The 14,061-nt window shown below is 38.8% G+C and overlaps 1 protein-coding gene across 1 annotated transcript; it reads right to left on the reverse strand.

The window, feature by feature from the left end:
* Window positions 1-3,538: 3,538 nt before the first annotated feature.
* Window positions 3,539-13,988, reverse strand: Bcas2 (BCAS2 pre-mRNA processing factor). Its single transcript, XM_003479253.5, has 7 exons — window positions 13,793-13,988; window positions 13,590-13,682; window positions 12,052-12,122; window positions 11,290-11,451; window positions 7,729-7,779; window positions 6,410-6,490; window positions 3,539-3,861 (listed from the first exon to the last, which is right to left on the reverse strand). The coding sequence occupies exons 1-7, from the start codon at window positions 13,883-13,885 to the stop codon at window positions 3,735-3,737; spliced, it is 678 nt and encodes a 225-aa protein (XP_003479301.1). The 5' UTR covers window positions 13,886-13,988; the 3' UTR covers window positions 3,539-3,734.
* Window positions 13,989-14,061: the final 73 nt, after the last annotated feature.

Consider the following 14,061-nt stretch of genomic DNA (forward strand, 5'->3'; position numbering starts at 1 on the left):
AATATAGACGCAGCAGTGGCAGCGGGAAACCCAAATCACAGCTTCCAATGGTGTGAGCTCCAGCTTCCACACTGAGGCTTTTCTGTTCCTGTTACAGCACCAGGATTGCGTTCCCAGTTGGTTTCTCTCAGCCCAGTTTGTTCTTGGGTCAGCAGGGCATGTCTCCTCTTGCTTATGATTCCTTACTGCGTACCATTCCTGAATCCTAAGCTGGGTCTTTCAGAGAGCTTCCGTAGCTGTCCACCATGTTCCCAGAGTCCCTCCCGATCATATAATTTTTTTTTTGCCTGCATTTTCTGAATTGCCCCTAAAAATGCAGATTTTGTACTGCTTTAATCAAACATTATTATTTACAAATTTTATTGCATTAGTTTTCTATAATGTTATAGCAAAATGTCACAAATAAAGAGCTGAATGCAAAAAAATGTAGTGCTTTACAGTACAGGAAGTCACACGCTTGCAAAGCTGTTTCTCCTAGAGGAAGAACACTCCAGATTTGTTTTCTCATTTTTCCCATGTTTTGGAAGTCACTGCATTCCTTGGTTCACAGCTTTTTTCATTTACAAATATAGCAAAATAGCACTGCCCCTCCTCTGGCTTCCTATCTTTCTTTTATAAAGGTGCTGGCCTACCCATATAATCCAGGATAATCTGCCCACCCAACGAGCATTTTTTTTTTTTTTTTTAAAGAAAACTAACTCAGGACCTTGCACTTTCCAGGCAGGCACTTATACCACTGAGCTATATAGCCTAGGCCCAAAAAGTGTTTATTTAATCACATCTACAAACTCCTTTTGGCCACAGAAAAAGTAACACACTCACAGGTTCAAGTGTTGGGTCCTGTCATCTTTAAGGGCTGGTATTCAGTCTACCGTATCTACCTTAAAATGAACATAACATGGAATTATTTTAAAACCTGTGAAGGAATCAGTTTAGCTACATAAGAAAAGACATTTCTATGGTTGAAGGTCTCCTTGGAGTGAGGTGAGGAGGACTGAACAAGCTGGACACTAAATCATGGTGTGGCTTCAGCTCCCCTGACAGTTACACAGCCTCTTCTGGGGAAGTTAAAAGGCAAAGCTATGACTGTATGCTGGAAATCAAGGGCTTTAGAACAGTTCAGGTTTCCGTTAAGGCTGGTGTATCAGCTGAATACCATGTATTTGGCAGGGACTAAGGTCAGAAACTGTAACTCCTGTGAGTTCTCTACTAAAAGTTCTCTAAGAATAGGCCATAGAACACTCCAGGTTATGGGGCTGCCTCAAGACATGATTAGAGCAAACCAACTGTAGATCAGAATGTGGACCAGGTTCTCAGTATTTCTGTGTGAAGAGACAGTGCAAAGGCAGTGGTCATCTTTGTCACACTGTTCCAGGCTGATTTGGTTGCCTTCCATGGAGTACACACAGTCCATACAAATCCCAAGATTCTCTTTCACCAATCTCATGGAAGAACGGTTACTTCCATCCTGCAGCTGTTCCTTTGAGAAACAATACTCAAGAAGGTAACGAGTTTTGAGATCTCACGTGGTTAAACTTATCTTTATTCTACCCTTGCATTCAACTGATGACTTGGCTATGTAGCCCTAAATTGGAAAGGAATTTTCTTACGAATTTTCATGGACCTCTTCATTGTCTTCATTCTAACTTCCAGAGCTGTTGAGAAGCCCAAGAGTATTTATTCTTGATTATTTATGCAGAAGTCACCCTACTTCCTGGAACCTTGTATGTGGATATCTACTTTGCTCTGCACCACATGACTTTAGGATTGAATCATACAAAAAGAGGAACAAGGGTATTAAAATACTGCAATAATGGATGACTGGAGCATAAAAGAGAAATGAAGACAGGGGATAGAGTGAGAGAAAGTATTTCCATCCAATGTTATTTAAACCTGTTTTCCCTGAGCCTTGCTGGGTTCACCTTCAAACATAACATACTGGTACTTATTTACAAATGAGAAAGCCCAGCCATTTGCAGACTGTTGGGGAGAAAAAGCAGTCAAGAAGCTAAGACTGTGAGCAGTCAAGAAGTTAAGACCATGCACAGGCTGACTAGGGGAGAGTCAGATGCCAGCCCCTTCTGGCACACAGGTAGAGGGACAAGAGCCAATTCTTTCCCCTCATTGCCACCCCATCAGTGACTGGCTGATCTGGAGAAACATAGGCTGTGATGACAGCAAATGAGGTAAATACAATTTAACGCTTATAGCATTGTTTCACTGACTTTGGGAAGTCTTGGTTATCTGTTCAGAGGATAACAATACACAATGTAGCACATAAGGGGGAATCTCCTTCTGAAGATGGTGGCCATTATTAACTCCCTATTGCTTATTGTTTTGTTTGGTTGGGTTTTATTGTTTGATTTTACTGTATCAGATGACATGGGTAGCTGTTTTGAAAATGGTAAGATATAATATGGTAACCATTTTGGACTTATCTTGTTTTGAAGTCTTACATTACACTGTTTTATTGGTGCTATTCTGTTTCTATTTTGTTTGATTTTATTATGTCTGAAGATATGGGCAGTTATTTTGAAGAGGCGGCGTTACGGTAACCATTGTTGATTTCCTATTATCTTGTTTTGAAATCCTATGTCACGCTGTCTTGTTTTAACTGGCTTTATTTTGTTTTATTTTGCTTGGTTTTATTCTCTAAAATAAAAATTTTAAAGAAAATTGAAAAATAAGAAAGGTCATGTTTCAATCAATGGGACAAACGTAAAACTATGTTCAGTCTAAAGAATCAGAACTATCTGGCTTAGTAACGTCATTTACCAGAGCTGATTTCTAAGGAAAGCCTGAATCTAGCATACAAAACTCACCTACACCAAGGGAATAAACAAACTTTGTAAAGTCATTATATTTTACTAGGGATCCCTGGCAACCCAACAGAGTCAAGAGGACTCTGAAGCAATCTCAATGAGAACCAGAACTTGGCAAAGGTAGAGATTTTTAAAGTCCAATCTAAGTTAGGGAAGAGCTGGAGATAGGTCTTGCGCTGAGCAGACTAGATAGTAGTGCAGGAGTAGTGGAAAGAATTCTCCCATGGAGCAGTAAGATAACTTAATAAAAAAGTAAGCCAGGCTTGGTGGTACACATCTTTGATCCCAGTTACTGAGCAGAAACAGGGCAACTGTCAGTTCAAGCCTAGCCTGGCAAGCAAGGAAGATCCCATGTCTAAACTAAAACAAACAACAAAAATAGTACCAATGACACAGGCTACACAATTCCATACAAAAGGGAAGAATTGGGGTACACAAAGGAAAAGGTGTACAAAACAAGACTGAAATGCTTCAGAACAAACATTGAATCTTATGGCCATATGTCTAGGATCTAAGCAAACTGGTGGCACAACACAAGCTCTAAATGGCATGGGCAGCCCCAACCCTAAGGCCTTGCTGGCTGTAGTCAACACATCTACTCAGCTAAAAAATATGGTCCAGTAACACCAAATTAACTCTATCTATGTATTAATTCTATAACATAATATTCCAAATCATAATCAAGACAGCCTGATGGTTTTTTACACCTATAAAAATACCACTAAGTTGATAATCTTTATTTCACAAAGATACACAATTAATGTAAGGATCCATACATTATGGTTTTTAAACATTTACCCACTAATGGTTTTTATGAGAGGCTATTGTCCTTCATGGTTTAGGAAAAATTTAGATGGCTGATGTTTATAACAGCCCAACTTTTCTTCCTCTGTACCCAGCAAGTTGGTCTTTTCAGAAGTCTTGCCGGATATTTTCTTTGTTTGCCTCTCCCTGTTGCTGCTTAATTTGATAGATTTCATTTTCTAGTTGTACAATAGTCCGTTCAATCTCATAATTCTTACTGACCAGGGATACCCAACTAGAAAAGGAAAAGAAAAAAGAAAAAAATTAATCAACTAAAATTTCTCTTACAAGATTTTATTTTAAATGTACATATGGTTTTATTCAATGTCATAACAGTTTTAACTTTCTATTTTAAAATCTTATGCACTGGGAGGCATGATGGTGGACATCTGTAATTCCACAACTTGGCTAAGACAGGAGGATCACTATGATTTTGAGGCCACCATAGGCTACACACTGCTTTCAAAGTCAATCTGCACTACAAAGCAAGACCTTGTCTCAAACAAACAAACAAACAAATAAAACAAAAACCTTAGGCACGACTATGGGAAAGGAGGTGAAGGGTACAGGATCTCTGTATTACTTCTTACAACTGCCATGTGAATCTACAGTTTTCTTTTTGTCTTTTTCCTTTTTATCGGTACCGGGGATCAAACTCATGACTGCCTGCTTGCAAGGCAGGCGCTTATGCCGCTGAGCTAAATCCCCAGCCCCCAAATCTACAGTTTTCTTAAAATAAGAAGTTTAATTACAAATAAGAAGAAACATCAGAAGAGGGAATCTGTAAGACAGAAAAGATAGTAGAGAGGAAAGACAACATTAAGAGACACAAGCAAACAAGGCAAAGGCAATAGTGATAGAAAAATGGAGAATCTCAAGATGGCCTAAAAAGGAAACACTTATCAGTGTGAAGAAAGATGTGAAATGATGCCTACGAGATGGACAACATAGGGTAACGGAGCAGAGAGGAGGCAGGCAGAGAATAAGACTGGTAATGAAGGGAGGAAGGGAAAAATAGCAAAGAGAAGAGAAATGACACAAAATTTCAGTATCATATATCTAGGCATTTGCATAGAACATGTATGTACAGAAGATTTAAAAGGTAAAATGTGAAAACAAAGGGGAAAAAGCTAAGTCATAAATGATCAAGCAAAACATCGAATTTCTGCTCCTACAAGGCTGGGAAAAAACAAAAAAAAGGATGAATTTCTTTTCTTTTAAAAATAGGGCTGGAGTTGGGTACATGCCCATAATCCCAACTAACCAGAAGGCTGAGCCAGCAGGGTTACAGGTTCTTGGCCATTCTGGGGCAACTTAGTGAGAATCTGTCTCATAATAAGAAATAAAAGGTCTGACAATGTAGCTCAGTGGCAAACTGCTTGCCTAGCATGCACACATGGGTTTAATAGTATGGCCCTGGGTTTAATACCCAGTACAATCCCCCCCCGCCCCCCACACACAAAGACAGAAGAAAAGAAAGCAAACAAAGGGCCTTTTTACCATGTGGGAGGCCCAGGGTTCAATCCCTAGTACTGACCAAAAAAAAAAAAAAAAAAAATTTCCAGATCAAACCAAGCCAAAACCAAAGGCTGATCTCCTACTAAGAGCCAGAAAGCTGGTCTAAAAAGAGGGGTGCCTTGAGACCAAGATCACTTAGCAATGATTTAATTCTTTTTCTTTTCCCTTTTTTGTTTTTTGAGAAAGAATTTTGTTACCAGGTGGAGGTGCACACCTATAATCCTAGCACTCAGGAGGGTGAAGCAGAAGGATCACTATGAGTTAAAGGCCAGCCTGGGCTACATAGTGAGTTCAAGGCCAGCCTGAAACACAGAGAAGGCCAGCCTGAAACACATAGCAAGATATTACCTCAAAAACAAACAAACCAAAATAACAGAACAAAACAAAAACAAAAAAAAACTACAATTTTTCTATGTATTTCAGGCTAACCTTGAATTCACTATATAGCCAAGGTTGGCTTTGTTTTGTTTTGTTTTTGTCTTTTTCTTTTTTTATCGGTACCGGGGATCGAACTCACGACTGCCTGCTTGCTAGGCAGGTGCTTATGCCGCTGAGCTAAACCCTCAGCCCCCCAAGGTTGGCTTTGAACTTAGGGTAATCCTCCTGCCTCAGACACCTAAGGGATGGGAGCAGAGATGCGTACCACCACTCTCAGCTTTAATTCTTATTTATAACTCTCTAATTGCTTTATAGGTCTATATTTCAGGAAGAAGCAGATTCAGAAAACAGCATTTTGAAGCCAGGCTTGGTGATGAAAGCCTATACTTCCAGTACTCTAAGAGCCTGTGGCAGAAGGGTCACAAACATGAACCCATCCTGGGCAACTTTGCCACTCAGTGAGACTGAGACCCTGTCTCAAAAAGGGCCGTGGGGGATGTAGCTCAGTGTGAAGGCCCTGTGTTCATTTCTCAGTAGCACAAGAGAAAAAAAAAAAGAAAGCAGTTGTTTGACATCTATAGCATCTCATATAAAATACTGTTTGAACCTTTTTAAATTTTTTTCAAATTCATTTTATTCAAACATAAAAAGAAAGAAAAAAAAAAAAAAAGAAGAAGAAGAAAAAACCCTGCAATAAAATTTCAAAGCACATCAATCGGGGGTAACAATGGAACATACATTGCACACTGTCATCCCCGAATCATTCACCCAGAGCGTAAGACATCTGTACTCAATTGTCTGAACAATACCAACGGTTTGAATCTTATACAATTCTGATTTTCAAATGGGGTGGCAGTTTAAAATATGACAGAATTATGGATACTCACTTTGACTCCATTTCTCTCAGTTTTGATCCAGCGGTGAGCTGCATATTCTTTCGCTGCCAGTTTAAATCTTGAATGTGTTTCCTGTAAAAAGGCATTTATGCAACTCAACTACAGTTTAACATAAAACTAAACATAAAAAAATAACCAGTATCAGATGGTACCTTTAATCCCTTTAGAAGAGATACATACACAATTATAGACTAATTCTAGGAATTAACTTTCTTCTATTTATCTTTTCAATTATAAATTTCAGAAAATGTGCTCATTATGAAAAATCAAAAAACACATTCAAACTGGGCACAGTGCTGTACATCTGTAATCCCTGTTAATCAAGTGGCTGAGGCAGGAAGATCACAAATTCAAGGACAGTCTGGGCGATTTAGTAAGATCCTGTCTCAAGAGAAAATTTTCAAAAAGGGAGGACATAGTTCAGTGGTAGAACAATGCCTAACATGAATGAGGCCCTGGGTTCATTCCCCAGTACAACCAAACAAAATAGATTTTTAAAGAACCCACACCCAAACAAACACACTGATCACAAATCAAAACTCTCTCTTCTCATACATTTCTCTTTCCTGCTAACTGATACTGAATTTCTGGAAGGCACTATTCTTTAAATGTGGTTATTCCCTTCTAAAACTCATGCTAGAGTTTAATCCCCACTGTGAGGAATTATGAGAGCGAAAAATTATTCCAACTATACTGGATATGGGTGGGCTTTTAGAAGTGATTAGGATTAGAGAAGGTCAAGGTGATTTCTAATGTCAGAAAGACCAAAACACACATGTGCAGATGTGCAGCCTCCCTGACTCTTGCCATGTGATGCCCTGCACCACAATGGAATTCTGCCAGCAAGGAAGTTGTCACCAGACACAGCCCCTCAACTTGGGAGCTCCAGAACTGTAAGTCAAAAATAAATCTTTCTTTGGTCTGTGGTATTATCTTACTAGCAAAATGAAATGATGTAAAAAAGCAGCATCTGTTCCCATATGCGTATGCATGCAGACATTGTTGGTTTTTTAAAAAATATATAAATCAGGTTATATGTACACATTATTCTGAAATGTCCCTACTTCCCTCCCATAAAAAGTGACTTTTCTATGTCTGTGGACTTGAAAGTGGTAAATGTCCAGTAGAGATGTTTTCAGACCTCAACCTATTTCTCTTTTATTCAGACAGGGCAAATTCAAAGCCAGGTGCTGGAGAAAAAATAAATCTATTATTATTTTTTGACTATAGTCTTATTGTTCCCCCACACATAAGGATTCACCTTATTATATTCTAAAACAGGAAAGAAATAAAACCCCAAAACAATTTACCTTAACTTCTGAAGCTCTTTCTGTGCATGTTCAATCATATGAACTAGATTTCTGTAGAAAGAAATGAAAATCAGACTAATATACATTAAAATCTAGTAATGCCAACTAAATGTGAACTACCTAGCGCATACAAAATCAAATTTTCCTGCTAAAAATAGTAAATTTCAAAACAACACAATCGGAAATCAAAATGGCTACCATAATGTCTACTTTTCTTCAAAACAGCTGTCCATACCTTCAGACATAATGAAATCAAATAATAGAAAACAGACTAAAACCAATCAAAACAAAAAAATGAAAACATTACAGGACTTTAAAACCAGATAACAGGAAATGAACAATGGTTACTATGTCTTGCTTTCTTTAAAAACAGTCATCCATATTATCACACATAAAAAAATTTTTAAAAAAATAAAAATAGTAAAAAAAAAATTTTTTTTTTTTGGTCTCTTTTGAGACAGGGTCTCACTACGCAGTTCAGGCTGGCCTTCAGTTCACATTGTAACCTAAACTGGTATTGCACTTGCAATAATCCTCCTGCCTCAGCCTCCCAAGTGCTGGGATTACTGGTCTATGTCACCACACCTGGCCCCAAAATAGTAAATGTTGAGTTCTGGTGCCAATTATGTTAGGCATTCTATGACTTTTTCTTTGCTTTTCTGACACAAGGCTGGCCTAAAACTCAGTGATCCTTTTGCCTCAGCCTTGCCAGTGCTGTGATTACAGGTGTGTGCAACCACACCTCCCAACCAGTTTGTCTTGGTTTCTTTTAATTAAGAAGTTGGAAAATATCCGCTATGAGTGTACCCTCAGCTCCTCTGCCATTCTGTGGGTTCAACAATTACTCCACGTTGAGACTACCACTTTTAGTACTTTTTTCTTATCCTTTGATCATTAAAAAGAACCTTTCCCTTCCTCTAAGTTTACTTTCCCTGAAGACTTAGCTTATTGCTTGGTCTTCTGTTCCATCTTCCTGCTTAAATTCACTTTGATAAAATATAGTACACCATCTCTAGAGACGCATTCATTGGGTTTGGAGAAGATAAAAATGTTAAGGAGGATGTTCTACGGTAGAGTACTATGTGATTAAATGCAGTGATATGCAGAGCAGCTACACAGTTACTCAGTAGACATAGCACTACAGGCAACATTTCAATCAGGAAAGACAAGAAAGCAATGTTCTCCCATTTGCTCTTTTCCAAAAACCCAATTCTTACCTTTCTTTCCAGTTTCTTGACTAATCTGTGTCTATTTCTTAATTAACCTGATTCTATTCTGCCTTTCTTTCTCTTTCATTACAAACAAAACAAAACAAAACAAAACAAAACAAAACAAAAGTACCAAACAAACCAAAACCCACCCCTTTAACCTGTAGTTTCCCAAATTCTAGATTTTGCTCAATGGATGATTATATAACCACAGGGACTTGAAACATAATTTTGAAGACTTGAAAAGAAGACATCTGACATTTTGTGCTCTTATTTTATATTGTTATAGTTCATAAAAAAAAATCTAACAAAGCTTTCCCTATGATTGTAGGTTTAATGGCCTTTTCTAACTGAAAAGGAAGCTGGGTATGGTGGTGCATGCCTCCAACCCCAGCACTCAGGGGACTGAGCCAGGAAGGTTACCAGGAGTTGAGGTCAGTCAGGATTTCACAGTTCCGGGCCAGATGGAAGTATATACTAAGGCCCTGTTTCAAAAAAACCAAATGAATGGATAGATGGACAGATACATGGATGGCTAAGGATGTAGCTTAGTGTCTCAGTGTAAAAGCCCTATGTTCAATCCTCAGGAACACAAAAGGGAAGAGGGGAATCTGCTGGGTTCAACTGCCAGTACTTAAACGAAAGAAAAAAATAAAAGCCAAGCACACAAGCCAGCAAGCAAGCAGACCCGTATGTCCCTGCTCCTACTGGATCAGTATTAGCTAAGCAGCTAATCATATTGATTGATTACAGTTTTGACCTGTGTTATACTCACCTCATGATTCTGCTCTATAAAACTTTCTCAGAGAAGCAGGCTTGTTGGCAACCCATTCAGGCCATCTCTTATCTCCCAGGAGTTATTCCTGGTCCCCAATACATTTTTCCTTTTATTTTAGGGTTTTTTTTTTTTTTTTTTGAGGCAGGGTTTCACTATATGGAAACTGGAACTCACTTTGTAGCCCAGGCGGGCCTCAAATTTGTGGCAATCCTCCTGTCTCAACCTCCCTACTGCTGGCATTATAGATGTGTGCCACCACGCCCAGCTCAACTTTTTCTTTTAAAAGAAAAAAGGAAAATAAACTAATGCTCAGCATCTTGTCTCTATAGCAAAATCCTTTATGACGTTAACTATTTACAATTTTGATTCTCATTATTCACAAATTCCACATTGATTAGTCGTCTTCTCTAACATACTGGCAATCCCTATTCACCACAGTGCTCTGTCACCTGTAAATGCACGCACACCAATAAAAAGCCTGAGTTGCTGGTTACCACATTCCCAGCTTACGCTGTGCAAGGAGCCCCTGTGCCTTGTTTCAGTTCTCATTCAGAGAAGAGCAAAGGATGGAACTTAAATTCCACAACCCGCTTATGTTAGTGAAACTGTATCAAGCACAGCACTTTATACTTCTGAGCTGTTTTCTCTTATAAGAAAATAAAACCTACCAAGAGTTGTTTTTAGAATTTAACATTATAATCTATGTGAGATATGTGCACGTATACATTTTCCCTAGAAGAAATGGTACAGTATTTGTTAATTCAGTGTTCATGGAGACTTTAAAGAATATGATATATTCTAACTGCCTATAGTCATACTGCTCTGAGAGGCTGAGGCAGAGACACTATAAAATTCCCGGGCCAGTTTGGATTATTTAGTGAGACCCTGTCTTTAAACACTAAAACTCACATAACATAAATAATGAGAATCAATGGTATAAGCATTCCCATATTAAAAATTACACTTTATAAGGTGATGATTTGTAAAGCAGCCCTCAAAACTTATGTTCTAAGCCAGGTGTGGTGACGTATACTTGTAATCCCAAAATTTGGCTGAGGCAGAAGAATCAGTGCAAATTCAAGGCTGGCCTAGGCTACCCAGTGAGTTCAAGGCCAGCCTGAACTACATAGGGAGACCTTGTCTAAGAAACAACAAGGTCTAAAAAAACAGCAACAACAAAATAAAACAAAATACTCATTTTCTTTTTTTTTTTTTTTACACTTTCTTTTTTGTTTTTTTTCTCAGTACCAGGGATCGAACTCATGACTGCCTGCTTGCAAGGCAGGTGCTTATGCTGCTGAGCTAAATCCCCAGCCCCTAAAATACTCTTTTTCTTACAGTATTATTACAGAGTCAATATGGTAGCTAGGTTAAGTCCTCATAGCACTCTTGAGCTTTGTAGCAGGTCTCCAAGCAGCAGCTGTTCATCTGACTACAGCTCTAGATATGACCCTGAATCAATTCCAGCAATATTATTTTTATCCCATTTCCAATACCTGCCTCCTACAATTTTAAAAAATAAACCTCTGGGTGGCATGGGAGGGAGGGGAGGAGAAATGGGATGAAGTTTCTTACTCGTTATATACTTTCCAGGCATTACATCCATGCTGGGACATCAGTTCTAGATTCTCAATTCGAACTGCTTGATGCTCTAATTGAGCCATAGAATTGTTTACACATTCTTGCCATGCAGTAATGTCATTTTTCTGACCTGAGGAAGGGGCTGGAAGCTCGTATCTGAAATTATACAATAAAATAAAATTAAATCACATATCCTGCCACACTGTCATCCTCCCTACTAACACAGTAACTCGTGGGCCTGTAATCCTAGCACTCAGGAAGTTGAGTGCAGGAGGATTCCCAAGAGTTCAAAGCCGACCTGTGCTACACAGCAAGACCCTGTCTCAAAAATAAAAGAAATCCACTTATCCTAAGAAACAATTTACAAACAAGGCTTAGCACCATTATATACAGTAACAAGTTCAATGTGAATTAGATAAACTATATTATATTCACATAAAAGACTGTCATATTTGCTGTTAAATGATATTACTGGAAGGTGAGTCCAATTTCTTTCTCCAGCTGCACAACCCTGTTAAAGAGATTCTTGTACCTGCTATGTCTTTTTTAAAAAGTTACTGAAAAATATTTAATATATCAAAAGGAAAAAGTGGTCATAAAAAATTTTACCATTTTTGTCAAACACCCACACTACTTTTAGAGAAGAAAATGCAAGAACATGTATTTAGACCCCACTCTATTCTCTCTTCATGTTGCTGATGGTTAGCAAATACTCTTATTAATGAGCTATTATAAATGAAAATTTAATATTCTTACCGTTTCATACTGAGCAATTCAATTGGTTGTCGAGCAGCCAATCTTTCAAACTCATTTCGCATTATGTCAGTCTGATGTATAAATTAGAGAATTACTTCCAAGAACATATTAGCACATTGAAATTAATAACCAGCCAAAAAACACAAGCTATACTTTATACTACGCATTGTAAGGGATCATTTCTCTTCCCCCAATTCATTTTCTTCCTTCCTTTCTTCCTTAAGTATTGCAGATTGAACCCAGGGTCTTTGCATTTAACTATACACTCAACCCTTTTTATTTTGAGAAGGTTTTGCTAACTTTCCCAGGCTGCGCTTGAACCTTCAATCCTCCTGCCTCAGCATCCCAGAGTTCTGGGAAAACAGCAAGTGCCACCACACCCAGCTTTTTACTTTTCTCTGCTCAGGACTGGGCCCAAAGCACTGCACATGCTAAGAGCATGCTCTACCACTGAATTATTACTATTACTATACTCAGCAATTCTCAGAGTTAAATGCTCTTTAGAGTCTGAAGAAACATACACCAATTCCACACTTACTCTGGAACAAGAAATCTGGTGTAAAAGGAAAGGATCAATCCTAAATCCTTTTCAGTCTCAGTGGCACACTGCAGTCAGTTGGGGAGCTCTAAATTTAGTTCTAATCCTAGCCCTATCTACTCTTCTCACTCCCAGTTAACTGATTTGAATGGAAGTCTGGGCAGGCTTGTAACTGTTTTTTGTTTTGTTTTGTTTTTTTTTTTAATTGAACCTAGGGCTACTCCTGCCTTACTTGCAAATCGATTGTCAAAGGAAGCCAGTGTAAAGGACCACGGACCTAAATACTTTTTGATAACAGGAGGAAGAGAAAATTCTTAAGGCATAGAATAATTTGTTTCAGTCTACGTGCCTAAATCTATACTTTTTTTGGTCCTGGCTGCTATTCTGACATTTAGCTCTTGGCAAACAATGGAGGAGAAAAGGAACATGGGCAGGGTCTCTACCACTGAATAATTCAGAAATGATATTTTATATTTCATTTGCCTGTTTTGATCCTAACTAGTATCTTGGCTGTATTTCTAGGTCAAAATTTTACAGGTACATACTCAGATACTGCTTTGTTCAGTCATTCACATCCATCTGGTAAATATCTAGTCTTTAATTAAAAGCCTCCCTCTAGCGGTTCTAAGGACGATCAACAATTACGCCTACATATATTAAAAAATTCAAACATCTTTCTGTAACGTGGACCTTAGAAGAGAATTTCTTTCAGAATTTACACAAGAATTTTTATTCAAAAAAAGTACACAAAATTTTGCATTTAGAGTTTGCGGACCCTGTAATGAGTCCTTTTCTGGATCTCAGAATTCTGAGGAAGGCTTATCTGGCTGTTGTCAATACATGGATACCTAAAGACATGTAACTAGAAGCTAAGCAAGTAATAATTAAACTGGAGATATTTTAAAAGCAACACGTGACTTCTGTGTAGCTAAAGCCCTCCATCCAAAATCAGGATTCACAAGAATCCTCGTTCACACACTGGGCTCGAACTATCACTTACTTCAAAAGCAGAATAATCCGGGGATGATAAGTAACTCAGGTAATTCTTGGTAGGTCGGTATCGGCGAGTCTCTTCCTCTACCAGCGCCGCAGCCTAGAAACGAGAACGCGGGCCACGGTAGAGGCAGCAGAAGATATGCACGGTGCCACCTCAGGCACTGGGCCAGCGAGCACTGTCAGCCAACACAGACACCCCGCACTCACCGCTTCCCGCACGCCTGGCGCTTCATACCCTTGATCAAAATATGGTAGTGCATCCACTACTACCTCTCCGGCCACCAAGCCCGTGCCCGCCATCGCAGAGAAAGAACACTCTGCTAGATTTTCTGTGTGCACTCGATCTGTCCAGTTTAACTACGCCCGTAACCCCAGTGACGTAATCACGTCGCCTGCGCGGCTACTTTGGCGCATGCTCAGATGCTAATTCTGTAGGCGCGCTAGCTCTAGCTAATTTCCCGGTTTTGTGTTGGGCG

This window comes from Cavia porcellus, unplaced genomic scaffold, assembly GCF_034190915.1.
Source record: "Cavia porcellus strain 051 isolate PalLab524CR breed Dunkin Hartley unplaced genomic scaffold, mCavPor4.1 scaffold_1, whole genome shotgun sequence".
Classification (NCBI taxonomy): Eukaryota; Metazoa; Chordata; class Mammalia; order Rodentia; family Caviidae; genus Cavia; species Cavia porcellus.